Source organism: Camponotus vicinus, unplaced genomic scaffold, assembly GCF_025532165.1.
Source record: "Camponotus vicinus isolate PSW18456_S1 unplaced genomic scaffold, iyCamVici1.0 SCAF_2, whole genome shotgun sequence".
In the NCBI taxonomy this organism is placed as follows: Eukaryota; Metazoa; Arthropoda; class Insecta; order Hymenoptera; family Formicidae; genus Camponotus; species Camponotus vicinus.
In genome coordinates, this window is record NW_028141956.1 from 7789685 (window position 1) to 7815133 (window position 25449).

Sequence of the window (25449 nt, forward strand, 5' to 3'; positions counted from 1 at the left end):
TAAGGGATCACCTAAAAGCAGGCCATGACACCTCTCAGTCTTCTCTCTGGTATAATTGCTTCTTGCGTTTATGCTCTTTCTTACTACAAATTTATCTTTATCTCTGTCATGAACATATATATTAAAAAAAAATTTCAAATTATACATTTATAAAATTATTTTTTTTATAAAATTGTTAATTGCAATACTAGATTAAAATTCTGGTAAATTATATATATCTTTCTCTTTTATAGTTAAATCTATTTTTAATGAAAAAATATTACAATATATTACAATAATTTTTTTTAATAAGTATTACATATTTTGCGACAAGAAAAAGTCTATTATACAAATCTGTTATATCGATAGTTTAATGGTCGATTGAATAATAATAATGCGGGAAGTAACAATCAGACCCGCGTCTTAACATTTTCTTTTTTATTAAAGATTAAAGATATAAGAGAAACTCTTATATCACACAATATCATGTGATAATTATATATATTTGAAATCAAATTTGGATTCATTTATTCAACATCTCGCAGTAGTTGCGTAATTTCGTCTCTTAAATTTCATCTAAAAAATCTACTTCATTCCTTAAATTTAATCTAAACTGACTCTATTTAAACTAAAATTTTTAAAGAATCTGCTTGATAACAAATTATACTAAAATTACTTGTATTAAAATATAACGCGATGTACACAGGATATCTAATATGAGTATGATTTAATTCTGTTCTTAGATAAAGCCTCTTCATATATATTAGCGATTTTTATACATATGTATACATATATAACTTAAAGTATAGAATTATTTACTCATTACCATCATATAACACAAAACATATGCAATTATTAGTGATCAACATAATAGTATTTAAATCAACATAATAGTTTCTAAATCATAAAAAGAATTATAAATTGATCATTTTTGTTGCAACTTTAAAAAAATATCAAATTCTCCTTTCATCATATTAAGAGCAATTCTAATACATTGTGTGTTGCATACTAGATTCACAGCCTATATACATTCCTTGTCTTTATGTACAACTTTCGATTTGATTGTTTGCAAAGAACAATTGCAAATGTATTTTTCTTTTTCTTTTCATAATCAGTATTGTATGATTTTTAAGCGAAATCGCTTAGAAATCTATTACTGCAATAACAAAATCCGACGAACCTTTTCATCATCAATACTGTTAAATTTGTTGATGAATTTTTCTGATGAATTCCTTGTTTTTGCTCACTCTTCGCAGAAACATTTGTTAACATCGCTTTTTGGAAAATTGCTTCTTGTTCATGCATACATCACTGAAGTGTTTGTGGATTGCTAAGCGGTTCATATCCCTGTAATAAGAAGTTTACATATTAGTGGCTGCGACTAGTATAAATTTTTTTTTCATAAAAAGTGAAAAAATTCTATAACAAAAGAACTTTTCATAGCCGTTCTAATCTAAGCTTTTTTCAATTTAGTTAAATTAAATCTGAAATAAAAAAGTGAATAAATTAATTGAAAATAATGAAAAAAATAAATTAATTGAAAATAATGAAAAAACAAAGAAAAAATAAATAGATCATACTGCATTGGAAAATAACAGAAAGATTAGACGGCAATAGAGAAGTCACATAGTTTGCACAATCTTTTCATTGATTCATGCTGCCATAATAACGTATATTTGGCCGTTCACTTCCAGGTCTTACAGTGTTATTAAATGAGTCGCGTAAACGTTCTGTAAACGTTTTGTATTCCATTTCTGGATTACTTTGTCCAAAATCGAAGTTCGCGACTTCTACTGTAAATCTTGCTCTGCTCTGAATATAATACGCTACACCAAATACTATCAGCACCACAGCAACGAGCGAACAAGTGACTGGTACTACGATAACCGACAATTGCGGTTTTGTTGTAACTATAAAAACATATATTATTGTGCGATTATTAGTGAATTAAGAGAGGATCCTTAATAGATACTTAATAGATACTTTTTTTAATAATAATTTACCTTTATAAATGTTTATCGTCAATGGATAAATATGTGTACCAATTTCATTGTTTAATATAATCAATATTGTGTACACACTGGGCTCAAGGAAATAATGAAGAATGGAGAAATTGCAAGAATGCAAGTGTTGCACATTGCTGCATGTCTCGTTTCCTGTTACATTATATTTTCCATGGTGGAATTGAAGACACTTAGAAAAGGGTCCTGACCCCTTGCAAGTTACATTCAGAGACAGCATATCCCATGGTTGGATCCAGTTTGTACCTTCCACTGAGATGTTTGATATAGGAACTAAAGACATTCATTGAAAATGAAAAGAGTTATAAATTATATCAAGATTAATTTATACAGGTAAATTTGCTTACAATCAAAAATAATTTTTCTTAAAATATCAATTACATATTTTACTAACCACGAACGTAGATTTTCTTGTGGAAGTAGCCATATATTTTGTTAGGATCCGGTGGAATGAAAGAAATGTTTGAACAAACATAAGGCAAAGATATATTGGTAGCATCTGTCGTGCTTACAGTGATTGGAGATGCAATTATTGCAGGGTTTGCACTCGCGATAGTTGTTGGCAACATAGTTGTAGTTACAGCTGTAACATGAGTTCCATTTAAACTTGCTGTAGTAATATTTGGTGAGACTGTTGTCACATTAGTGGCCGCAGTCGTAGTTGTTGGTGGCAAAATGGTTGTTGTCGTTGGTGGATTGTGCGAAGCGATTACCAAAGCCTCTATTACATGCGTTGTCTCAGGATTTGTAAAATTGTAAGCAAAGGTGAAATCATTCGTTTGGCCATAATACTGGCAATCGATAAACCAATATGTTGATATTGTCATTGCCTTCTGTATTATAAAGTCATAATCTCCTTTATGTATATCTATTATTAGTTTTGTTTCGTTTATTGAAGAGATATAATCCCTCATTATGGTTTTATTATTTTGTTTTATGGTCATATTACCATTCAGATATTCTAAAATTAAAACAGTTAATAAATATAAGAAATGATATATGATTAAGGAAAAGTAGCGAAGGAAAGTGTTTTAATAAAGTTTACCAGTAATCTCAAAATCAATAGAATCACTTGTGTCAGAGATCCAGAATGGAATAAAATTAGAAATCTTGTAGACTTCTAGAGTCATCTTGTAATTTCCAGAAGTGTTATTTTCCCGTGGATAACTTGTATTCCAAAATACTGTTGTATTTGGTGTTATAATCTGCAAGATAATAATATATAAAATTGACAATAACACTTATAGTAAAAACAACAGGAAAGTATTGATTTAATACCAAATATAGATAAAAGAGAAGTAAATAAATATATAACCAGAAGAAACACTCATTAAAATCCAATCAGTTGTTAATAATGTCCCTAATTCTAACTAATCTTCTATGTCAAAGATAAGATAAATTAATTTGAAAACTTAAAGTTTCAAACAACAGCTTAGTTACTATATCAAAAATATATGACAAATGATACATAATAATTTTCCAATGATACATCATAATTTTTCTAACCGTATATGTATTCTTTAACGAGTCGAACCAAGAGTATTTGTATTTTTTGTCTGCAAACCATCCGCTTTGCTCTGTGTACAAATCTGCTCTGAAAGTGATGTTAGCACCCAAAACAGTTGGTCCATCGTGTGACAGTTTGACATAGTCGGTGGCAGTAACTGCAAAATGATTAAACATTATGAAGCAATATGTATCATTTATCACAATGAGCGTTTTTCAGCAAGCGACACAGGAGACACAATTAATGAATCATTTCATCCTTGTTTACATCCTGCAACCAACAAGGATGAAGTAATTCACTGTGTTACACTATGTCAATTGTGTCTTTTGCTGAAAAATACCTAATATCTGCAAGGATAAGCAAGAAAAGCGCTACGGGCGTATCAATAAAGCATGTAAAAAATAAGGAAACTATCGTAAAGATATAGTGACACGCAACGTGACAGAACAGGAAGTAACATTCTTTGAGCAGCGTTTAATTTGTCATGAATTATTACCTTGTAAGAAACACCATACACTCCAAATAAATTGGCAATAGAAATACGCTGTTTGCATTCTGTACGTTATTAATAGAACGCGTCACATTCGCAATTATTTTTAAATTACTTTGACATTCATCGAGAGCACTGACAACAATCCTTGACGGTTTCTTACTAACTGATTCGCCATTTTGATATATTATAGTGCGCTCTACTTGACGCTGTTTTCGCTTTGAAGTGCAAAATTCTCCACAGAACAATCCATTTAGCTCTTCAAATAGAATGCATCTACCAACGATCAATAAATATGCGATTTGTAATACCAACTGAATATTGGAACAATCGGTAATATCTTTCCTAAATAATGATCTTATCTAAAGTAGGTAATAAATGATTATGCTTTTATCTACACAAAGCAGCAGTTCGATAACAGCTGATCACTGAAGGAGCTGATACAACGTATTCATCACATGTATCAGCTGTGATCAGCTGATACAGCTGATACGTGTAATGAGTACGTGACATGTGATACCTGTTGGAAATAAATTATCTTAGTTTAATTTATTTCTCATTAGAATCTAATTTAAAATTATAATTACTCTTCGTTTCATTAAGAGATAAAAGAATAATTTAATTAAAACTTGAAAAGGATTTCGTGTTTATATTTTTTATAGAAAATTAATTGACGCTATAAATTTAAATTTTTTTAACGCTATACAAACAAACAGTTGCAAACAAACTCAACTTCATAAAAGAAGATTACAATGTTGGGAAAACTTTTCTCCGAGTTTCTGCCGATTACTCGACATTATGGGCTCACGACAAAAATACATTTTGCTAATATCTCGAAGCGGAATGTTGAATATAGAAGATCATCAACTTCATTACATGTCAAAACGAATAGTACATTGTCTGTGGATGAAGAACTGCAGGAAATTTTTAAACTCAAAAGTACCAAAATCAGTAACTGGATTATAGAGGTTGCTATAATTTTTAATTTTATGATATAAAATGCAATTTCTTCTATCAAAAATTTTTACATAAAAAAATATTTACAGAACAAAGTACGTGCACTATGTATCAGATATACTGAGAGCAACAGAGAGAATCGTCAGCGGATTTTACGCACATTGGCTTTACAATATGCTGTCCAACATAATAATATATGCCAAGTGGCAAAGAAGTTAGTTTGTACGGAGGTATATTATTGTATGTGATAGTCAATTTTTTATATTATCGTATGTGATAGTCAATTTTAATCACATTATATTCAAGATACATTAAATCTTATTTCAAGTTGTGATATAATATATTGATATGAATGTATTTAGCATATGTTTCTTTCATATACTTTGTGAAAAGTTATATATAGATTTATCATACATATACATAAATATCTATTAGAAAATATAGTTGCAAGATGATAGTATTTTAATTTTGTTTTAGCCTGAAAATGAGAGGCAAATGATTATCCATGAAAGAACTTTGAAGAATGTTCTTACGCCTGCTTATCATTGGTTATTTTTTGTCATAGGAAGATTGCAGCATGGTGTAAAATTTTTAGTCGATTTAAGGACTGATGTGCTGGTAAATAGATATTAAAATAATTTATATTATATATAAATTACAAGTGAGAGCTTATATATAAATTGCGAGTAGTGTTACATTCTTCTTATAAAGTATAAAAATCTTTATCACATCAAGCTAGATTTTTATTTCCATTAAGATACTTTTATTAGGAACTAATGTCAGAAGCAAAAGATACAGATGAAAGTATAATAATACAACAGCTAAATCATACTTTGCGAGATTTGCTTTTGCTCTGGTTTTCAATAGGTTTCTTGCATATGGAGAGAATAACTTGGGAAAGTGCATGTAATATATTGCAAAAGGTAACAATAACTCCTATTTTATATTTCATTTATTTTCAATTTTTATTTCTGATTTCTTATTTTCAAATCTTAAAAGGTTTCTGATTATGAAGCCATACATCCTATAAGAAACTGGTTGGATTTGAAACGCAGAGTTGGACCATATAGAAGATGTTACATATTTACACATCCATCTATGCCAAGAGAACCCATTGTTGTATTGCATACAGCATTATGTGATATTATACCAGGTTAAATATACAAAGAAATTTGTTTTTCAATTTTTAATTTGTCATTTTACAGGAAAAAAAGAATAGTGTAGCTGGTAATCTTAATGTATCTTTGATTTACAGATACTGTAAAGGGTATTGACGAATCTGAATCTAGAATCCTAGGAAATGCAAAAAAACATATAACATTTTTGGAAGAAGATAAATCAAAAATAAAAGCAGCAATATTTTATTCTATAGCATCTACACAAAAAGGATTGCAGGTAATTAGTAATAAAAATTTTATTTGATTTAGAATATCACAAATTAAAAAAAAATTATATATATGTATACACACACATGTGTTATATAATAATTTTGTACTATATAGATAAAAAGTTACATATAGCTGTAAAGAAATATTTTTTGTAGGGCATTGAGCTTGGTAATTATCTAATAAAAGAGGTAGCTATCGAGATTACAACTGAATTTCCAGCTGTGCACCAATTATCAAGCTTATCACCAATACCAAACTTTACAACATGGTTATTCGATAAAATAAAACAAGGTAAATTATTTAAAAAAATGAAAATAAAAGTAATATGTTAATATATTTGTCTTACAGATATAACATTCATATTTACCATGCAAGAATATGAAATTATAAAAGATATGTTAAAAACAAAAGATGTGGTATTAGCCTTGAAAAAGATTCTGAGCACTTCATTATGGACAAATGATAAGCAATTATCAGAATTTTTAAAAGAACCACTACTTCGAGCATGCACATGGTATTTATATAAGGAAAAACGACGTGACTATGCTTTAAATAATGTTGGTATGTGCTGCTCTTTTTTTTCCTTTCATAATCAATCATAAAACAAAAAAAAAATATATATATATATATATATATATTCCTAAAATAAAAAGTATTGTAAATAATAAATGATTAAAAAATATTTTATGAAAAAATATAATTTTTTTTTAATAATTTGTTTATGTTGATGCAGCTAATTTTCATCTGCGTAATGGAGCTATGATGTGGCGAATAAACTGGATGGCTGATCCTTCGCCGCGTGGAGTAGCAAATAGCTGTAGCATAATGGTTAATTATAGGTATACATTTGAAAATTGACTTTATTTCCTAAAAAAAAAAATTAAAAGTAATTTCATTATATATTGCTTTTTTTCTTTAGATATTTCCTAGAAGAATGTGAGAAAAACAGTCGTAATTACATTGAACACTTTGTCATAAATGCTTCGGAAAATATAATTAATATTGCCGCACAAGCGGAAAAATTAAGAGTTACTTACAATACAAATTATGATATAATATGACAGGATCATGAAGAAATACAACAAATGTCTACAAGCATGTCTAGGAGCAGAAAATCGATGTGGCAAGATATTGATGATAATAATGAATTGATTATAATTGTTAGCGAGGTGAAGGTGCTTAAGTTATTGATAAAAAAATTCTCTTTATTACTCTTCAAATTTTATGTTTTTATTAAAGATTATTAAATTTGTTCATTTATACAATAGCTGATTCGTTTCCAGCTTAAAGACAGCACAATGGTCTGCAGACAAGTCTAGAACAAATAATATATAATTTCGATTATTATTTAAAAAATTATCTCTATTGTTTTTTTTTAAATAAGAGTATGGAAAGATAATTGAAAAGTGCCATAGTATTGATACAATATTAAAAGCATTAAAAGCATTAATTATATATATAATTTCTTCTCTGATATTTCTATTAATAACTGTATACATTTTCTAAATTTATATATAAATAAAGAAAATTAAGTACATACCTGTAGTCAAGGCTGAGTTTGGTGAAAGTTCGCGGGAAGATGAGGTCTACTTTCTAGTTTTGTGTAATCCAAATGGAATTCCTTAGCTACCTTTCTCCAGTTTTGCGCATCAAAATAATAATAAGTACCACGTTCATATGTCGACGTCTTTTCTACAATTCCCAAACCTGGTGCCTGTGTTATCCAAACTTTTTCTTCCATATGATATCGCCATTCTCTGCTGTACCTTTATGTCACACATACAGAATTATATGAATATCATATTTGCGAAAATATATTTCTAAGCATGAAAATCAATCATACTTACAATTCTGCTGCCGCGGCTAATTGCAATACATCCCCAACATTTGTATAAAACATATAAAACAGTAGATCATCTTTATACCGATTTAGTTTAACTGGTGCTAGTTTATCCCTGAAACAACAAAGAAAAATTAATATTTGTTAGTAAAATAATTATTTATCTCAATGCAAAAGTGTCAACATTATATCCATTTTATTTTTGTTTTCTTTAAATTTCAAGTATCATCGTACCATATCATATCATATCATCTAGTGTTCATATTTCAAGTATCAATATAATTTCCATCTATCTTTTAGATTAATATCTTTAGTTCTAAACATCTCAAGTATTTCTTTGATATATGTAATTAATAGGTATTTTTATATTGTTTTTATTATATAATATAATGCAGACTGTACAATAATAATATGGAATAATGTATCGAAATGCATAGTAAACCAATCAATACCTGATCGCGGCATTTATAAGATATTCCGGTGGTACATGAAAATCTATATCTTGTGGTCTACAAGGTGTTTCCGCCCAGGGACCACCAAAGTTCTGATAAAGATTTTCCGGCGAATTCAAATTCAATCCTAACGCGGTAAGATCTTGACCTAACGCCAGTGACACTAGGTTTGGATCCGTCTCCGCCGCTCTAATAAACGTCAAGAGCCCAACCATGCCGAATTGATCCTTCACCATACTTGCGGGTATGTTTGTCACCTTACCTGCATGCAATTGTAAGATTAAACGTTCAAAACTTAGTAAAGTAATCGTACATCTTTCGTTCAAAATACGGATCCAATGAAACTTTAGTTACCGTCGGGCGATGTTTGAATGCCTCTTTTAGAAGACTGAGATTTTTCAGATCCTGGAGCTCTGTTGGCCTGTAGTACGTCCTGTCCGATCTCCGGACCGAGTCCTACAGGTATATTTTTATCACCAGACACACTACCACCAGGTGATGGGCCTTCTCGATTCTGCGTACCTGGTAATGCGGGAAAATCTTCCGAGCTCATAGTAAATTCGCTCGATTCGGATGTCGGCTGCTTGACCATCCCAACTGTAACATATAATTACATTGAATGACAATTACATTAGCATAAACTGCTTATATCTATGCTAAACACATATACATGTGTACATGTGTAAATTTCATATGTACACATGAATAATGCTTTATATTATTCTGAAATTTCAATATCTCAATGCCCGAGAACGGTAATATTATTTCAATGATAAAATTGAAAATACAATAAGCTTTTATAAAGTCACATGAAAGTCTTTCTACTTGCAAAAAGAAAAGAAGATTAATATTCAAAAATCGGTAGATGCATTATAATATTATAAATAATTGACAGTGAAAATATATTTGCTCTTGCATGTTTGCATTCTTTTGACACTAACCATAAGGCTGTTTCCCTGGCATGGGACTAGGTTGCGGCATAGAATCACCTTGACCTCTATTCGTTAGGGAGGGAAACTCCGAGAGATCTAACAAAGGGGGAGTATTTGTATCTCCGCCGCCTCCACTCCCGAAAACAGAGTGGAAATTGTTAACCGCACCTTGAGATCCGTAATTACGACTTGGAGGTATTCCGAAACTGCCCATACTACCCATTGGATTTGAAGCTCTGCAATATAGATGGAGATGATTGCAGAGAGAGACAGAAAGAAAAAAGCAAAAGAGAGGAAGCTATGGGTCTTACATTATTACACTCGATTATCTAATTCACTCTCGATGGCGCGATATCAAAGAAAGATGCAGCATCTTATCATAACGAATATCATAATGGTTTTGTTAATGAAGAAGAGAACTAACCCAAGAGCAGGCATCGTACGTCTATCAGTAAAAGCTCTCTGCCCAAACAGTCCTCTACTGCCCATAGGAGAGAGTTGCTGCTGTTGTTGATGGCTGTTCTGTCCGCCGCCAGAGCCCGATGCTCCGGGATAAACGTTAGTGGCAACTACCGCTGAATTGGCTGTACTCGAGGTGCTTGCAGACGAACCTGAGAACATGCCCGAGGTAGGCGTGACATGACCCGTGAGGGTCGATGTATTTAAACCCCCCCCACCGCCTGTTGCGCGTGAACTGAGACTTGCGTTCGCAATACTGCGTGGCGGTTGTTCAAAGTTCAAATTGGCCATAGCCCGATGGCACCACAGTTAATGAAAATGTTTTTGCCTGAAAATAGGCACACCAAGCACTCTTGTTTTGCAAAACTTGGTTAGCACATCCACTTCTTTTTTTCTAATACAACACTCAAAGACACTTTGATTTCATGGGATCGCCGATGATCCATGACAAAAATTTGTGATCTGAAACAAAAGAAGTTACAAGTTATTTTCCATTGATCCAGCTGCTATCAAAATATACATCATTATTTTACCTCCTTCTCCTATCACAGCCTCTCAGTAATAGTTACATTCAAATGCAGCACAGAGATGAGAATATACACATCTGTAATAACAAACAATATTATTAACACTTTTATATATATATAAAGTATAGCAATTTATATATAAATATATGCTACCTATATCTAACAAAATTAAATATGTATCTATGATTGAAAATTCTACAAGTGTCGTGTATAATAATTCAAATTAATCAATCTGCCTATTAAATATGTTAGTTTTATAAATAGGATTTTGTAAACTCACTATAACTGCAATAAGTACAGCAAATACCTTTTACATTTGTATGTTACTTTATGTCAAGTAGAATTTATACTTTAACAAGAATCATGAACAAGACACTATGTATAAAAAAAAACTAACGAAAAATCTCATTTTAAATTCTAAAATTTTAACTAAAATTTTGACACACATTTAACAATGCTAAATCTAATTCTATCTTATGTTTTTTATAGCACATTAAATAAAATCATAGGATTCATAAGTCTATAATATCACAGCTGATATATGAGTTTTATCTTTCATTAATGTCAATTCTATCTTGTAAAGAGATCATGTACGATAATAGTGGCTTGGCGTACTCGTTTTCCGCGCATTTCCCTCAAAAATTGCGAGAGAGATAGAGAGAGACACCTAAGGTCCGTCCGCGAATAAAAGCGCGAATCGTCGCGCGTAGTAGTAAGTAAACACGGACTGATCAACGATATTGTTGACACTATCGGAACGGATAGAGACAGGCACAAAAGGGACAAAAGGTTATAAAGTGGTGTGCGAAACGTCAAAAAGCAGCGTAAGGAAAAAGTGCGGCGCGCCGCGACACTACCTGGGACGGGACAGCCACCAGCTGCGTATCACGACGCGACGAGTCCCATCGTGCTCGCGACGAACGGACGAGGTGGACGAGTGTTAAAAAAAAGAAAAAAAAAAGAAAAAATACACACACGCGAAAACGTCGTCGAGATGTTGACTCTCGGTCGCGAGGTTCTGGCGGTGGCGGTGGTGGCGACGATCGGTGGACTCTCGGTGAGGGGTCTTCGCGCGACTCGGAGAACACAAACTGGCCGAAACTGTCACTTTGTCGCGCGCGCGTTAAAGTGCGAACACACACGTGGACATCGGGGCACGCGGCGATCGGGATTTCATACACATCACAGTGCCCTTCAGTTAACAGGACCTACTGTTTTGTCACTCGTAGTTTCACGAACTTAAACAACACTAGAGGCACGAACGTCTGCCATGTTAACAATTTCTACGTCGCTACTCGAACGAACGACCCGAGACGCGCGTCGAGTTCATCGATGGATCTCGTACGCGGCTGACATCGCGCGTAACAAATCCCTCGAGGATATTTTCACCTTGTGTACGCTTTCGCATCGTTAAAGTATCGTCGAGTACGTCGTCGTCTCGGCGAAAATGCAACAGTCTCGAACTTGACTAAGGATGCGCGATTCCTCGTCCTACGAATCTAGGGTATTTTTGCGGATATTATTTTTTCTCGGGCGAAAGTGCGTTCCATTTAATGCTACCAAAGTTTCGTATTGTTCGATTGACCAATCAAGACGAAAGGGGCAAAAGCTTCTTTGCTCTGATTGGTCGATCAAAAGCTTCGAAGCCTTCGCAATGTCAAATTAAACGCGAATTGAACTCGATCGTAGATTAAAGGCCCATCCGCATCGCGTCGTGATCTGAGGAGAGATTACGAATCTGTCATGTTGCACTTCTTTGTTTTCAAGTCGACGCGTATCGGTGGGTCAACTTGAATATTCACTGAATAATCTATGGAAGGACAATAGTCAAGGTTTTGTGATAGCGTTTTATAAACATTTTACACACACTCGGCTAAGATATAAGTCACTTTTATCACGCCTGATCTCGCCGAGCTTTCGTTCACATTAGATGAAGTGCCGTTAAGCGTTAAGCTCCAAGGAAGACACGCTCTAGGAAAAAGACAAGCGCGTTCGGTCCAAAAATGGCATTAATTAGGAGAGCCTCTCACGCTGGTAGTTGGTACTCTGACAATGGTAAGGAACGCTTGTAAAAAATGCACTTCATTTTTCGTTTATTGCTTGTACATGTCGGCAACTTTGTTTATTTGATAAAGTATCGGTGGATAAATTTGCAGGAAATGTTAATATTGTAAATTAAAATTTTAAACAATTTATTAATTTATCGTGTGCAAAATAAAAATAGATTACTAATAATAAAATGTACTGTCATCCAAAGAAGCTAAAATTGGATCTGATGAAAATCTGTGGAAATGCAATATATTACATATATTACAGAAAATATGTATAAAAATATATTTTTTTGGTATATGCAATACGTATAGAAATATATATATCTTTGTTTAAAGATTTTTAAAGATATGCTTGTGATAAAAAATTTTTATTCATATATATATATATATATATATATATATATATATATATATATTTATGTAATATTAAAATTATAACTTTTTATTATAGGTCCAGAGTTGAGTAAACAATTAGAAGGTTGGTTAGGTGCGGCTGACTTATCTCATGGACCTGCAAGAGCAATCATTGCCCCGTTAGTAATCACTTAGAAAATATAAATATATCTTTAAAACTTCTTGAGATATATATTTGTACAAATATGATATAATTACATAATTAATTTTGCAGGCATGCAGGGTATAGTTATTGTGGGGCATGTGCTGGTTTTGCTTATCGGCAAATTAGCCCTGTAGTTGTGTAAGTAGATTATGCCAATTCAATTATTCTAATAATTAACAAACAATTTATTATGGTTTTTATAAATATATGAGAAAAAAATAAAACATTTAAGCCTTGTGGCTTTAAAATATGATATTGTATGTCTTTTTATCACTTATATATTTTTTGTAACAATGTCTTATGCAAAATATTAAAGATTTTCTTTAGATTAATTACAATAGGTTAATAAAGAAATTCATTATGCTGCATTTCTGTATGTAAACTTGTAAATTTGTAATATAAACTTATAATGTAACTAGTAACTTTCATATTTTATGATAGCCCTTATAATATGTAATTTGTATAGTTGTGTAGTTTTATATTTGTATAGTTTGTAATTTTTCAAATTTCTCAGTCAAATGAAACGTGCAACGTGCTGTTATGCAGCCGTAGGATATTTATTCTAGGGCCTTCTCATCATGTGAGATTACCAGGCTGTGCCCTATCTTCGACTTCCATTTACCGAACACCGTTATATGATCTACATATTGATCAACAAGGTGCATATATGCAGATTTTAGTTTTCTGCATCAATATTGTTTATTAAAGCAAAATATATGCTTAGCTCTCATGTGACAGATATAAAAATATTAACCATGTTATTTATAAGCGCTTCTTATATAAAGAATGCTCAAAAAAGTTTAATGTGCATACATTTTAACAGTGAGAAGAGAACTTGAAGAAACTGGTCATTTCGAATGCATGGATCTGAACACAGATGAAGAAGAACATAGCATTGAGATGCAGTTGCCGTTCATCGCCAAAGTTATGGAAGGGTACGTTTAGAAATAAATTAATTCCCGATTATATATAATCGAAATATGGAAAATTATATTCATGAGAAATATAACGCAGAGTAAGTGAGAGTTGTACAATTTCTTTTATTTCTTTTTATTATGAATAAAAGTAAGTACATTACTCATGTGGGCATGTCTCTTATATGTGTACACAGATTTAAGGATTCATTTACCATAATCCCAATTTTGGTGGGATCCTTAAGTCCGGATAGAGAAGCGCTTTATGGGAGACTGTTAGCACCCTACATGGCTGATCCGCAAACATTATTTGTCATCTCTTCTGATTTCTGCCATTGGGGACAACGTTTTCGCTATACTTACTATGATAGATCATGTGGACCTATACACAGATCTATTCAAAATCTTGATAAAATGGTATATATATATATATATATTTATTTTTGAGAGATGGGGAGAAGACACAATCTCCCTATCCTATTGTAATCTAAGAATATTGAAAATTTATTAAATGCATACATATGTTTGTCAGGGTATGGACATTATAGAAACTTTAAATCCTGCAATGTTCACTGAATATCTTAAGAAATATGGTAATACTATATGTGGCCGACATCCAATTGGTGTTTTATTGCAGGTATAAACATCATACATGCAGATATCTGTATAAAAATTTTAAAGTGTCTAATTTTACTAAATAATATTGTATATATTTTATCTTTGCAGGCCATTCACAGTCTCAAGGGAAATACAAATGGTCAAAGAATGAATCTGAAATTTTTGAAATATGCTCAAAGTAGTCAATGTAATAATATGAATGACAGTTCTGTCAGTTATGCTAGTGCTTCCCTAGTTCTCGAGTGATAAAAATATACAATTCGAGGATATGATCATTGACCAGCCTGAATATAAACATTTTCTTAAAGTGGGTTGGCATGACATAATAAGGTTCTATAAATTATTAAACGAAATTATAGAGGCACAGAACGTTGAGAGGTTTTGTAATGCAGAAAGAAGATAGGGGAACACTGAAGTTAACACTCTGCTGTAATTTATAATATTATTTGTATTATGTGGCTATTATACAACAGGTGTCGGGGCAAGTGTTAATTCTTGCGTTATATGTAACAGATGGAAACTGTACCATTATCGAAACCATTTGTATAAATGCATTTCGGTTTATTACTTACAAGAGATATTCAGTACTTCCAGATTTCAATATATAGGAAGGAGCTTAAATATTTCTTTGCTTTGGTTATTGACACAGCTACATATATGGTAGATATATAGTAGTGAAATGTGTTTCTCATATGTGCACATTTGAAAGAGAAAATTTCAAACTACCGGCACAAAAGAGAATATTGTTATTTATAAACGAGATTATAATTGTTAATTTCTTATGTAAATTTACAAATTTATTTAAATAATCCTTATAGTGTGAAAATACGATTTATGGTGCTTAAATTTTATGTCTAGATTATATATGTAGGTGTATATGTGTATATACATACATACATATATATATATATATATATATATATATATATATATGAAATTTTAAAAACAAATATGTTTTAGGTTGATGTAGATTAATTTAAATTATAAGTGCACAAAAATGTATTATTAATGGACTTTTATACATATATTGTTACTTTTTAAAGTTATATAATTTAGAAATCGAAATCAATTTCTTTTAGTTTTCTCAATCAAACTAAGTTTATATAATACATTAAAGAAGAATTTTTTGCGTGCATTATTTTATTTCACTGTGAAGTTCTAAATTATTTTGAATTGTTAATAAACTTGTGAATTTTCTGTACAGTCTCTTTTGTGCCCTTAGTATGAACAACTTGTATCAATTTGTATTGTAATATTGATATATCAATACAAGAGTTAGGACTTAAAATATGTATTTATATGTTCTCTTTTTTTCTTTTTATACAAAGCAATGGAATGATCTCATATCCTTCCTATTCTACAATTTATTGTTACCTAAGCATAGGAGATTAAATCGAATAATCTATTGTATTATTGTATAATATGATGTAAGTCTGAAATGGGGTCAGTATATATAACTGAAATGTATACGTGAGTCTTCAAACTCATGACGTGTGTTTATTTTCTTTTTTTACATTACTCAACTTCTGCATCGAACAATATATTACTTTTTCAAATTATAAATTCATGATACAGAAAATCCTATTTCGAACATAAACTAAAGTAGATGGTATACAGTAATCGCTTTATGTTTCACAGTAAAGTAACTCGTTCGTAACGCAAAAAGAAAAAAGAAGATTGTATGGAATTATACAACTGATCCTGCACATGTTGCTTTTTCTATCTTTATATACTGAAGGTAATAAGGTTTATATTTGTATGAAAAAAAAGTAGAGTAATCTAAACCTATATTGTTTCATAGACGTGTAGTAAAATTATGCAAGAAAAAAATATACAAGTGTTTCTAAATATACAACTTGCGATAAATATATCTCCTAATTACATTGCACATACCTACTTTATCTTTTTGACACCATTTTAATATACATATTAAACTTATAATTTTTTCTTCATGCTGTCTTATGTTATCGATATAAAAAGAATTGTGTTAATTAAACACAATATAATAAAAATTTGCGATAATTATTCAATTATACAATATCACCCGTGTCTTATTCAGTCTTAGGTCTTCGATTATTATTAAATTTTTAGCAAGTTACATTTAAATAAATATTATATTGTTGATCCAATCCCATGTAGCAGTCAGAAATCAAATAGAATGTTAGTTTTGTCATTCCTGAAAAAAATTGACAATTTTTGGTTTAAAAAACTTGAGCAAAAAAGAAAACTATGGAATTACAAATATATACAAAGTGACAAATTTACCCAAATTATTAGGTGCAGTAAATTGCAATTGGTGATATCTTTGCTGACTATTTATTCCAGATACTCTCTTTAGAGCCCACAATTCTTTGTTTGGAATATCACCTAATATTAAAAACCAACTTTCATCTTTTCCCTTCAAAAACATTGGACAATGCGCTTTCAAAGTTTTGGAATTATTTAATCTTTTCAGTCCAACGATTAACGTATATTCTTCATTCCGTCGAACAATCATAGGATCGACATTATTGTCTTTTAATGTTATCTTCTTTTTTCCAGCGTCGATATCCCACGAACTCTCCAGCATTAAATCAACGGATATTATTGGCATATCTCTAATTACTTGATATATCTAGAAAAAAACACGTGATATAGTATAATATATTTTGTAGTATAAGTATATATAATAACAATGCCTTTTATAATATAGATAGTGAAGAAATTGATATTTTGCTAATAAGATTTATTACCTCGTTTATTTGTTCTTCTGAATATTCTCTGCACAAAACCTTTGCAAGTTTGTTATAATTCTTGCGCGTAATAAAACATAATATCGGGAAAGCCGTTGATAATGATGAAAATAAAGACAAGTCTTCCTTTTTTATATGTGGTAATGTTGTGATTGCGGATTCGTCTATCCATCGTGCCTGAATGATCATTTGAAATAATTGCATTATCGTGAGCGTGCTCGTTAACCAGCCACGTTCTGCGACCGTATCGATCATTGCCTGTATTATTCTGATTGCTTGATCGAGCACTGATTTCAGATCAGTGTTATAATCGGTGCACGGTAATGGCAGTCTTGAAAAATGCGCTTGCAACAAAAGAAACGTTTTTGTGTGTGGAGAATCATAGGTATACTGATCCACGGAATAACGGCATAGTTTTGCCAATTCCTCATTTAGTAATTCCTCGTTATGTCTCACAGGCAATTCATTATATTCATATGAATTGCAAAGTATATGTAGACATTGCTCTAATGTTAAGTTTTCTTTCAGCGATTGCGTAAATATCAACATCGTATTGTGCGATAAGTAATAAAACGACGCTATCTTTCCCATTGGCAGTGAAATTAGAGCCTGCTCGTCTTCATCATAAGCAATACAATTTGAATCGGTTAATGACTTTACGGTCGTCTCCACTAATGTTGAAAGATATCCATTGATGTGATCGGGTTCCAAAAAATCCAGATCGTAATATTTCGGATTCTTCATCAATCTTCGGAAATAATATGTCCATGTTAAATAATCGAGAAATTCTTGTTTTGTCTTGATAGTGCCAGCAACGATTTCGGCATTAATATGGTCGGGCAATACTCCCATTAGACTAGATTCCACGGGGAACGGTTCGTACAGGAATTTTTTGTAGAAACTCTTTTTTATATCATGCACAAGAACGACTGCTACGCCAGAGTTATCAAATTGCGGTCTGCCAGCGCGTCCCATCATTTGTAGAACATCTGTTATTGGCATATCCACGTAACGTTTCAATTTGCCATCATAATATTCTGTACCTTTTATCACTACTAGATGAGCAGGAAAATTAACGCCCCAAGCCAAAGTTGCCGTAGTGATTAATACCTGTATTTTATTATTGACAAATAATTCTTCTACAGTTCTTCTGTCCCTGTCTTGGAGACCAGCATGATGAAGACCGATTCCGAAGGCGAGCATCAATTTTAGATTTGAGTCTTTTATATTTTCCAGAATGTCGCTCATCTGTTCTTCCGGCATGTGTAACCATTGCTTGGGATTATCCTCTGCTGCGAGATAGGCGATTAGATCCAGAGCGGTCAAACGCGTCTGTCTACGAGAAGATACGAATACGAGGGAGGGACTAGTAGGCGCATGTTGCCTGATCGCCTGGAAAGTCGGTCTATTCATGGTCGCCATTCGTGGGCAATAATGTTTGCCAGGAAATCCGCTAATATGAACTTCTAGCGGCACGGGTCTCACAGACGGCCGGAAATTGTAGAGGCCCATTTCATCGATGCCGAGCCAATTGGCCAGATCTATTGCATTGGCTAATGCAGTTGAGAGTCCGACAATTCGAACCTTTTTGTGCGTGTGCGACGATATAAAGTTGGTTCGAGAAATGATCACTTCGAGCACCGGTCCGCGATCTTCGCCCAGTAAATGTATTTCGTCAATCACTATGAGCGCCACTTTTTTTACGTAGCTTCGTGTCTGCCAACTTCGACTGATACCATCCCACTTTTCGGGCGTCGTGACAATCACATTTGCACCGGCTATGATTTTAACGTCGGGCGACACGTCTCCGGTCAATTCCACCACTTTCTTGCCTAGACCTTCCTCCAGCCGTATCTTCCAATCGTTTATACGTTCCCTAACCAGAGCTTTCAAGGGCGCTATGTAAACGACTTTCTGATCAGGATATTGTTTGAAGACACGAAACATGGCAATCTCCGCTGCGATTGTTTTCCCCGAACCTGTCGGTGCACCGAGTAAAACGTTGTTATCGGTGTGATACAGGCAATGAAAAATCTGTGTCTGTATGGGATTGAAGTGAGAAAAGTTGTATAGACTCTCGAAGAATGGATCCTTCAAAGCGGTTATCGATAACGGTTGCAATTCCAATAGATCTGTGTGCGGCGGATGAGTCTCCGGCAAGATAAGATCATGAAAGGATAATGGAATTGTGTTTTCACAATTAAGCCAATGATCACTTGTGGCTTTTACGAGATATTGAGTCGGCAACGGGTCGCATAACGGTATAGTAATCACGAGTTCCTGTTCGATTTGTTGATAAACCATTTTTTTCGTCAATATAAAGTACTCATGATGATAAATAAAGTTACTATCCGGATCCTCGATCCAAATCCAGAAGGCCTGCGAACTTTTTCCATGAATCTTGTCGTTCCAACGAAACTGCGGAATTAACTTGAGACGTATTCTTAAGACGGTACGCGTAATAGGCTGTAAGCTATATTCCATATCTAATGCAGGCAGTTCGTCGCAGCATTTTTTCACTAGTATCGCTGCTCGTTGATCCCGCAAAATACTGCCAACTTCTTTCACATCCATTTCTTGCAATCGATAGATCCCGAGATTCCGTTGCTCGATTTTGTTAATGACCTCCATAGGCAAGCAATCGAATTGGCGCAACGGTGTCAAGAAATTCCATTGTTGGGCTTCGAACATTTTTGCCATCTCCAGCAGTCGTCCCGCCATTATCGAGTTGTTCCGTCTAAGCATAATTTCAAATAATGCCCTGGTTATCCTCACAGTATTTTGCGTGACATATGCCATATCAGATATCAATGACGCTGTGTTTACACGAATCTTGGACAGATATGTCTGTAATAATATATTGACTTTGCCGTGGACATTTTCCACGCCGCCTTTTGTCACCATCTCACATTGGTCCATCAGCTCATCCAATTCCTTTATTTCATCATCTCGCACCTTGAGTTGATTGAATTCCTGGGCGTGCGTGATCATAGCCAAAATTTCGGCTTCGGTCATGATAGATTTCTGAAGTTCGTTAAAGATTTCGATCGTATCATATTTGAGATAATAATGGCTCGCGATACGTCCTAAATCAGTTGTACTAAGATCACCGGTAGGTGTATTGTATCTAATCATCTGTGCTTTGTCCAACCTCTTTGCGGCGAAATCCACGAGCTCTTTTCGTTTCTTCTGAAGCTGGGGATCGTTCGCGATATCTTGGTAAACCATGCCGTATGATTGAAAGTTTATTCTCATTCGTACGAATAAATAAGTGTAGCTCAACCATTCGATCGCTTCCTGCACATTCGATATGGTGCCTAACGCTATTTCAGCGTTCAAATTATCGGCCAGATACGTGATAAAACTGCTTTCGATCGGTATTTGATTCGTCAACAGTGACAGATAATGAGATAATTTATTGTGCGATGTAATAATAACCGCATGACCCGATGTGTCAAATTGCGGCCTACCAGCGCGGCCGAAGATTTGTAAGACATCCAGTATCCCCAGATCTACGAACGAACCGTGTTTTGAATCATAGATCTCAGTTCCTCGTATGATAACTGCGTGAGCAGGCAGATTCACACCCCACGCCAATGTGGCGGTGCACACCAGGACCTTAATCAGACCATCAGCGAAATATTTTTCAACCAGGTTCCTATCTGAACGCAGCAAACCGGCGTGGTGTATCGATATCCCACTATTGAACAATTCACCGAGAAACTTGTTAGGCGATTTGGCAAAGGCATTGTTCATGTGTTTCGCTTGCCCATCTGATAGAAAATATTTAAGCGTATCGTTCTTTAATGCCACCTCCTTTAGGACATTTGCCATCCTTACAGTGGCGTTTCGTGCATGCACGAATATCATAACTTGATGGCCCTGACGCACCATTTCTATAACGTTATTATAACACACGAGGTCCATATCGCTCATTTGTTGTAGCGGTTTGATAGCCTTCACGCCGATAAAAGTTTGACTAAGAGGCACTGGCCGAAAGCGATGATCAAAGTAGAATAAACCCTTATTAGGATTGACACGGAGAAATTGTGCAACATCCACATAATTTGGCAATGTGGCGGAGAGGCCGACTATCCTAATCATACTCTGTGATGATTCCACCTGACGCAGAGTTCTCGCGACTAACGCTTCCACTACGGGTCCTCGATCACCGTGCAACAAGTGAACTTCATCAATGATTAACAATTTCACAATACTAGTGAGAGAAATATCGCCCGTACCTTTTCTCGTGACAACATCCCATTTTTCCGGTGTGGTAACTATCATTTGAGTTTGTTGGATTTCCTGTTTTGTCAGCTGCATATCGCCAGTTAACTCGCGAACGCATACGCCTATAGGACTGAGTCTTTTATTAAAATTGGCTGTCATCTCCGCTGCCAAGGCTTTCATAGGTGCGATATAAATTATTTTGAACTGACTCTTCTGCAATTGTCCATCTTGAATGTTCTGTTTTAATTGATGTACTATAGTCAACATTGCCACATTTGTCTTTCCAGCTCCGGTCGGTGCGCAAATCAATAGGTTCTCGTTGGAATTGTACGCCGCATTAAAGACTATACTCTGAATTTTATTTAATGACATTATGCCATTAAAAGCCATTTGACCAATTTCGTCCAGGGAAGATATTAATACAGTATCTACGTTAACATCAATATGTTCTTTTTTTGGTGCCGGTATATACACTTCCTCACAGAGATCATTATTCTTTCTCTCAACATCTTCCGCTAGAATTAATTTTTGCCCTGACACAAAACTCGCATGATTGGCGCTAGCTTTAGAATCAAATACAAATGGGTATTTTTCCTGTGTACCTCTTTTCAATGCATTTTTTTTAGGAAATATTGGTGCATTCCTAGCTATTAATGCCTCTTGTCTCTTGAGTCGGAGTTCGGTCGGAATAATTTCAGTTTCTTCAATTTCCGACTTGACATCTCGTTTGTTCGCCATTTTGGTTAATTTTTTCTCTTCTTTACGTACTTGTTTACATAACTTTTTTTCTAGTTCGGATTGTACAGTGACTTGACCACTAATTATAGGTCCATTTACAGTTGTTTGCTGTCTCTTGGGCACTTTTGAACATGAATATGTCGATACAATAGTCTTCTGATGTTCGATAATATATTCAATAAATTCTAAATGTTCAAAACCTAACATATCGAATAATTCGGTTTGTATATTCTCGGTTTGTACATTCCTCAGCTTATCCACTATGGCCATTTCAAAATCCTGATATGACATTGCAACAATTTTGCAACAATTTTTTAATCCTTTTATAAATGTTGCTTTGTCAAACTGCAATTAATAAAATAGAGAAAGTTGTAGAAGATTAATTATAGATTAATTAATCGATATCTATATCTTACTCACTACAGATTTTTTCTGTACTGAAGATGTTGTGCCATGTATCATCATTGTAAATTTATCAGTACTTGAATTTATCCCTTGTGTAGACATATTGTGAAGTCCACTGGTGTTAGGCCACACAACTCTTGCTTGATTATAGGGAATATTTTTACCAAAAACATGCATATTGGAAGCATCCATATTTTCTTTAGATTCTGATAACAATGTTACAGCTTCTTCATAACATTGTTCCTGAATTTTTGTGACTATCTAAGTAGAATTAAATCAAATGATATAAAATGATCAAATAGGATATGGTATAACAAATATCGATATAAATTATAGGAATACATACTTGCATCATATTATTTGCGGAATGAAATGTTAGACATCCGACTTTTTGCCCAAGCATATTATATTTCTCTCGCGTTAAGGTTTTCTCTTCGATTAATAAATGTAATGCATAAACTATGAATTCATTTATGGCATCTGGAGGAGCATCAACTGAAAAAAATGAATAAAAATTATAATCTTATTTACAATAAAACAATATACTAAAAAATTCTTATTAAATACAATGTCTTATTTGCATTCATATTCTACAATATTAAATGTACAATTAAGAATACAAATATGTGAGGCAAAATAGATTATTTTATTAATTTCTGAAACTTAATTTGCAAAAATATATCTGTTATAAATAAGAGATAAATATGTTTTATCTTTACTATTTAATGACTCACCTAAAATTTGTTGCACAATATCTTTCAATGCTGATAAATGTATCATAAAATCTTTAGATGCATTTCTGCATATATCATGCCAATCAAGAGTGCTATAATATACATATGAAAATATAAGATTATGAAGAATTGTGCAAACTCTGTGTATCTTACATTTATATTATACTAGTAAATGTGATATAATTAAATCCATAAAACATATTATATTTTAAAAGTATTATAAAACCACATTTTTTATGATAACCTAATAAAAAGAGAAAATAAACAATTTTGAAATTTTATCTTTACTTATTTTTAGTTTTGAAATTAAAACAGTAATTAAAATCAAAGGAAAGGAAATTTATATATTCAGAACTTAGAAATTGCATGATTTATATACCATAACTATCCTAAAACAGTTAAACATTCTCTATATAAATGCTCTTTCAAATTTAGAATCCACCTTCTTAATTTTCAATTTACCTTTTTACTTCTTTTGCTCGTTCTTGTCTTTCTTGCCTTTTTCTTATTAAATCATTTGGTTCAAAATCTACTGCTTCTCCTCTACGTTCAAGAGAAGTAAACATGCGTAAGGATCTAGTAATACGTGGTAATTTCGACATTGTGTACTACCTGTTAATTATTAAATTTAATATTAAATATAACATATATATATAATTTATGAAATATTATTTATAATGATATGAAAATGTACCATAATTTATAATATAATAAATTTCTTATATTATTTATTTCAAAATTGATCTAAGTAAATGAATTTAATAATAAGTAATATAACAATTATTTTTCTCTTTCTTTTTTTTTTTAAGAAATGGATGATTTTCTTTTATGTCTTTAATTAGTCACGGGTTTCCTTATGGTTATTAAAACAATCTTTATGATAGGTTATGAAAATCAATTCATAAAAGATGCTTAACAAATTATAACAAATCAAATTGTCACGAATCTAAATTTTAAATTACGTAAAAATTGGAAGACAAAACTTTTTTTAATATTCTAATTAACAATTCTTGTTATAAAAGTTTTGAAACCTATGATATTGTCAGATTCTAATCTAGGATTACAATATGCTCTTTATATATGATTCTGATATCAAAGTAATATATGTAATTATGATGTAATGATATATGTAATCAAATAACATATAAATAATTATGAATAAATAATGTTAGAGAAACATATTTTTTACAAAGAATCATAAAATTCTTCAATATTTATGATATATATAAAATTATGTAAAATATTTTTAAAAGTCAGTGTATTACATGACATAATGCAATGTGTATGTACATACCTAAAAGAAAGTGAAATTTCTCAAAATAAAGATATATTTTTTATGTGCATAAAATTTTAATAAAAAAAATATTTTAAATAAAAGCACATATATAAAACGATGAAATAAATTAATGAAGAACTATTGTTCTTCAGTATTTAAGAAAGATGTATCTCATACACCACTATTCATTGATCTATAATTTGCGGACATTGAGATGCATTCATTAAACAATAATCGCATTTCGATCGATTTACATACCGGGAAGGAACTTCAGCAAAAGATCACTTCGTAATAAGATCGTAACGATGATTGTCAATTATTGAAACAATGTAGGAAAGATCAACTCGTAATGCAATTCTCATAGCACCACGATTACACTTCCACCGATGGCACTTTTGCGACTGTCACGATTTTGCCGATTCGAATCATATTTATTTTCTCATTGACATCACGAATGATAACATAAGGCAAAATAAACACTAGGTTCGTGTAAAAATGTCCCTAGGCTATTTTAATTACGTTCAAAAAACTAGTTGTCGAGTAACATTTCATTGACCAATCAGGACAAGGGAATCTTTTGCTCCCTTTTTATTAAGCTATGCACAGAAGATTGAGATTGAAATTTGATCAATTAAAAAAA

The 25449-nt window shown here is 32.5% G+C and overlaps 5 protein-coding genes across 9 annotated transcripts; 2 read left to right on the forward strand and 3 right to left on the reverse strand.

The window, feature by feature from the left end:
- Positions 1-238: 238 nt before the first annotated feature.
- Positions 239-4234, reverse strand: LOC145967416 (uncharacterized). Of its 2 annotated transcripts, none has more exons than XR_014437414.1 (7): positions 4004-4234; positions 3507-3664; positions 3046-3205; positions 2395-2961; positions 1983-2273; positions 1560-1889; positions 239-1326 (listed from the first exon to the last, which is right to left on the reverse strand). XR_014437414.1 is itself a non-coding variant. In XM_083092273.1 (7 exons), exons 1-7 carry the CDS (start codon positions 4059-4061, stop codon positions 1288-1290), a joined length of 1482 nt encoding a protein of 493 aa, XP_082948399.1. In that variant the 5' UTR covers positions 4062-4230; the 3' UTR covers positions 239-1287. The 2 variants fall into 2 exon arrangements, 1 of the variants encoding a protein (XP_082948399.1); XM_083092273.1 differs by having other exon boundaries at positions 1681-1889; positions 4004-4230.
- A 187-nt stretch (positions 4235-4421) lies between these two features.
- LOC145967415 (malonyl-CoA decarboxylase, mitochondrial) lies at positions 4422-7879 on the forward strand. The gene is made up of 10 exons (XM_083092272.1): positions 4422-4965; positions 5044-5184; positions 5432-5572; positions 5725-5877; positions 5954-6107; positions 6210-6349; positions 6498-6633; positions 6691-6903; positions 7076-7181; positions 7262-7879. Exons 1-10 carry the CDS (start codon positions 4750-4752, stop codon positions 7401-7403), a joined length of 1542 nt encoding a protein of 513 aa, XP_082948398.1. The 5' UTR covers positions 4422-4749; the 3' UTR covers positions 7404-7879.
- Positions 7508-12016, reverse strand: Rga (CCR4-NOT transcription complex subunit regena). Of its 3 annotated transcripts, none has more exons than XM_083092276.1 (9): positions 11942-12016; positions 10559-10629; positions 9991-10487; positions 9576-9802; positions 8989-9231; positions 8635-8896; positions 8190-8297; positions 7883-8108; positions 7508-7657 (listed from the first exon to the last, which is right to left on the reverse strand). In XM_083092276.1, the coding sequence occupies exons 3-8, from the start codon at positions 10314-10316 to the stop codon at positions 7889-7891; spliced, it is 1386 nt and encodes a 461-aa protein (XP_082948402.1). In that variant the 5' UTR covers positions 10317-10487; positions 10559-10629; positions 11942-12016; the 3' UTR covers positions 7508-7657; positions 7883-7888. The 3 variants fall into 3 exon arrangements, with proteins under 3 accessions (XP_082948402.1, XP_082948401.1, XP_082948400.1); XM_083092275.1 differs by lacking the exon at positions 11942-12016 and adding an exon at positions 11528-11900; XM_083092274.1 differs by lacking the exon at positions 11942-12016 and adding an exon at positions 11410-11900.
- A 266-nt stretch (positions 12017-12282) lies between these two features.
- On the forward strand, positions 12283-16697 carry LOC145967420 (protein MEMO1-like). Its single transcript, XM_083092279.1, has 8 exons — positions 12283-12607; positions 13055-13136; positions 13232-13300; positions 13709-13821; positions 13986-14097; positions 14274-14493; positions 14609-14713; positions 14803-16697. The coding sequence occupies exons 1-8, from the start codon at positions 12556-12558 to the stop codon at positions 14938-14940; spliced, it is 891 nt and encodes a 296-aa protein (XP_082948405.1). The 5' UTR covers positions 12283-12555; the 3' UTR covers positions 14941-16697.
- On the reverse strand, positions 16162-25316 carry Obe (activating signal cointegrator 1 complex subunit obelus). 2 transcript variants are annotated; one of them, XM_083092270.1, is made up of 8 exons: positions 25068-25316; positions 23996-24145; positions 23534-23625; positions 23146-23294; positions 22815-23060; positions 17427-22739; positions 16960-17308; positions 16162-16870 (listed from the first exon to the last, which is right to left on the reverse strand). In XM_083092270.1, exons 2-8 carry the CDS (start codon positions 24133-24135, stop codon positions 16782-16784), a joined length of 6378 nt encoding a protein of 2125 aa, XP_082948396.1. In that variant the 5' UTR covers positions 24136-24145; positions 25068-25316; the 3' UTR covers positions 16162-16781. The 2 variants fall into 2 exon arrangements, with proteins under 2 accessions (XP_082948396.1, XP_082948397.1); XM_083092271.1 differs by lacking the exon at positions 25068-25316 and adding an exon at positions 24828-25055.
- Positions 25317-25449: the final 133 nt, after the last annotated feature.

What these genes read in the sequence shown, in the direction of transcription:
- LOC145967416 (XM_083092273.1), bottom strand. Translation starts at nt 4,061, where the DNA reads ATGCAAACAGCGTATTTCTATTGCCAATTTATTTGGAGTGTATGGTGT. An exon ending in TATTGATTTTGAGATTACTG is followed by an intron (nt 2,962 to 3,045) that starts GTAAACTTTATT and finishes TTTTAATTTTAG; the next exon opens with AATATCTGAATGGTAATATG. An exon ending in CAAGAAAATCTACGTTCGTG is followed by an intron (nt 2,274 to 2,394) that starts GTTAGTAAAATA and finishes GAATGTCTTTAG; the next exon opens with TTCCTATATCAAACATCTCA.
- LOC145967415 (XM_083092272.1), top strand. Translation starts at nt 4,750, where the DNA reads ATGTTGGGAAAACTTTTCTCCGAGTTTCTGCCGATTACTCGACATTAT. An exon ending in CTACACAAAAAGGATTGCAG is followed by an intron (nt 6,350 to 6,497) that starts GTAATTAGTAAT and finishes TATTTTTTGTAG; the next exon opens with GGCATTGAGCTTGGTAATTA. An exon ending in AGCATAATGGTTAATTATAG is followed by an intron (nt 7,182 to 7,261) that starts GTATACATTTGA and finishes TTTTTTCTTTAG; the next exon opens with ATATTTCCTAGAAGAATGTG.
- Rga (XM_083092276.1), bottom strand. Translation starts at nt 10,316, where the DNA reads ATGGCCAATTTGAACTTTGAACAACCGCCACGCAGTATTGCGAACGCA. An exon ending in CATTCAAACATCGCCCGACG is followed by an intron (nt 8,897 to 8,988) that starts GTAACTAAAGTT and finishes AATTGCATGCAG; the next exon opens with GTAAGGTGACAAACATACCC. An exon ending in TTAGCCGCGGCAGCAGAATT is followed by an intron (nt 8,109 to 8,189) that starts GTAAGTATGATT and finishes TGTGACATAAAG; the next exon opens with GTACAGCAGAGAATGGCGAT.
- LOC145967420 (XM_083092279.1), top strand. Translation starts at nt 12,556, where the DNA reads ATGGCATTAATTAGGAGAGCCTCTCACGCTGGTAGTTGGTACTCTGAC. An exon ending in CAAATTAGCCCTGTAGTTGT is followed by an intron (nt 13,301 to 13,708) that starts GTAAGTAGATTA and finishes GCTGTTATGCAG; the next exon opens with CCGTAGGATATTTATTCTAG. An exon ending in ATCGCCAAAGTTATGGAAGG is followed by an intron (nt 14,098 to 14,273) that starts GTACGTTTAGAA and finishes ATGTGTACACAG; the next exon opens with ATTTAAGGATTCATTTACCA.
- Obe (XM_083092270.1), bottom strand. Translation starts at nt 24,135, where the DNA reads ATGTCGAAATTACCACGTATTACTAGATCCTTACGCATGTTTACTTCT. An exon ending in CGAGCAAAAGAAGTAAAAAG is followed by an intron (nt 23,626 to 23,995) that starts GTAAATTGAAAA and finishes TGTATATTATAG; the next exon opens with CACTCTTGATTGGCATGATA. An exon ending in TACTGCACCTAATAATTTGG is followed by an intron (nt 16,871 to 16,959) that starts GTAAATTTGTCA and finishes AATTTTTTTCAG; the next exon opens with GAATGACAAAACTAACATTC.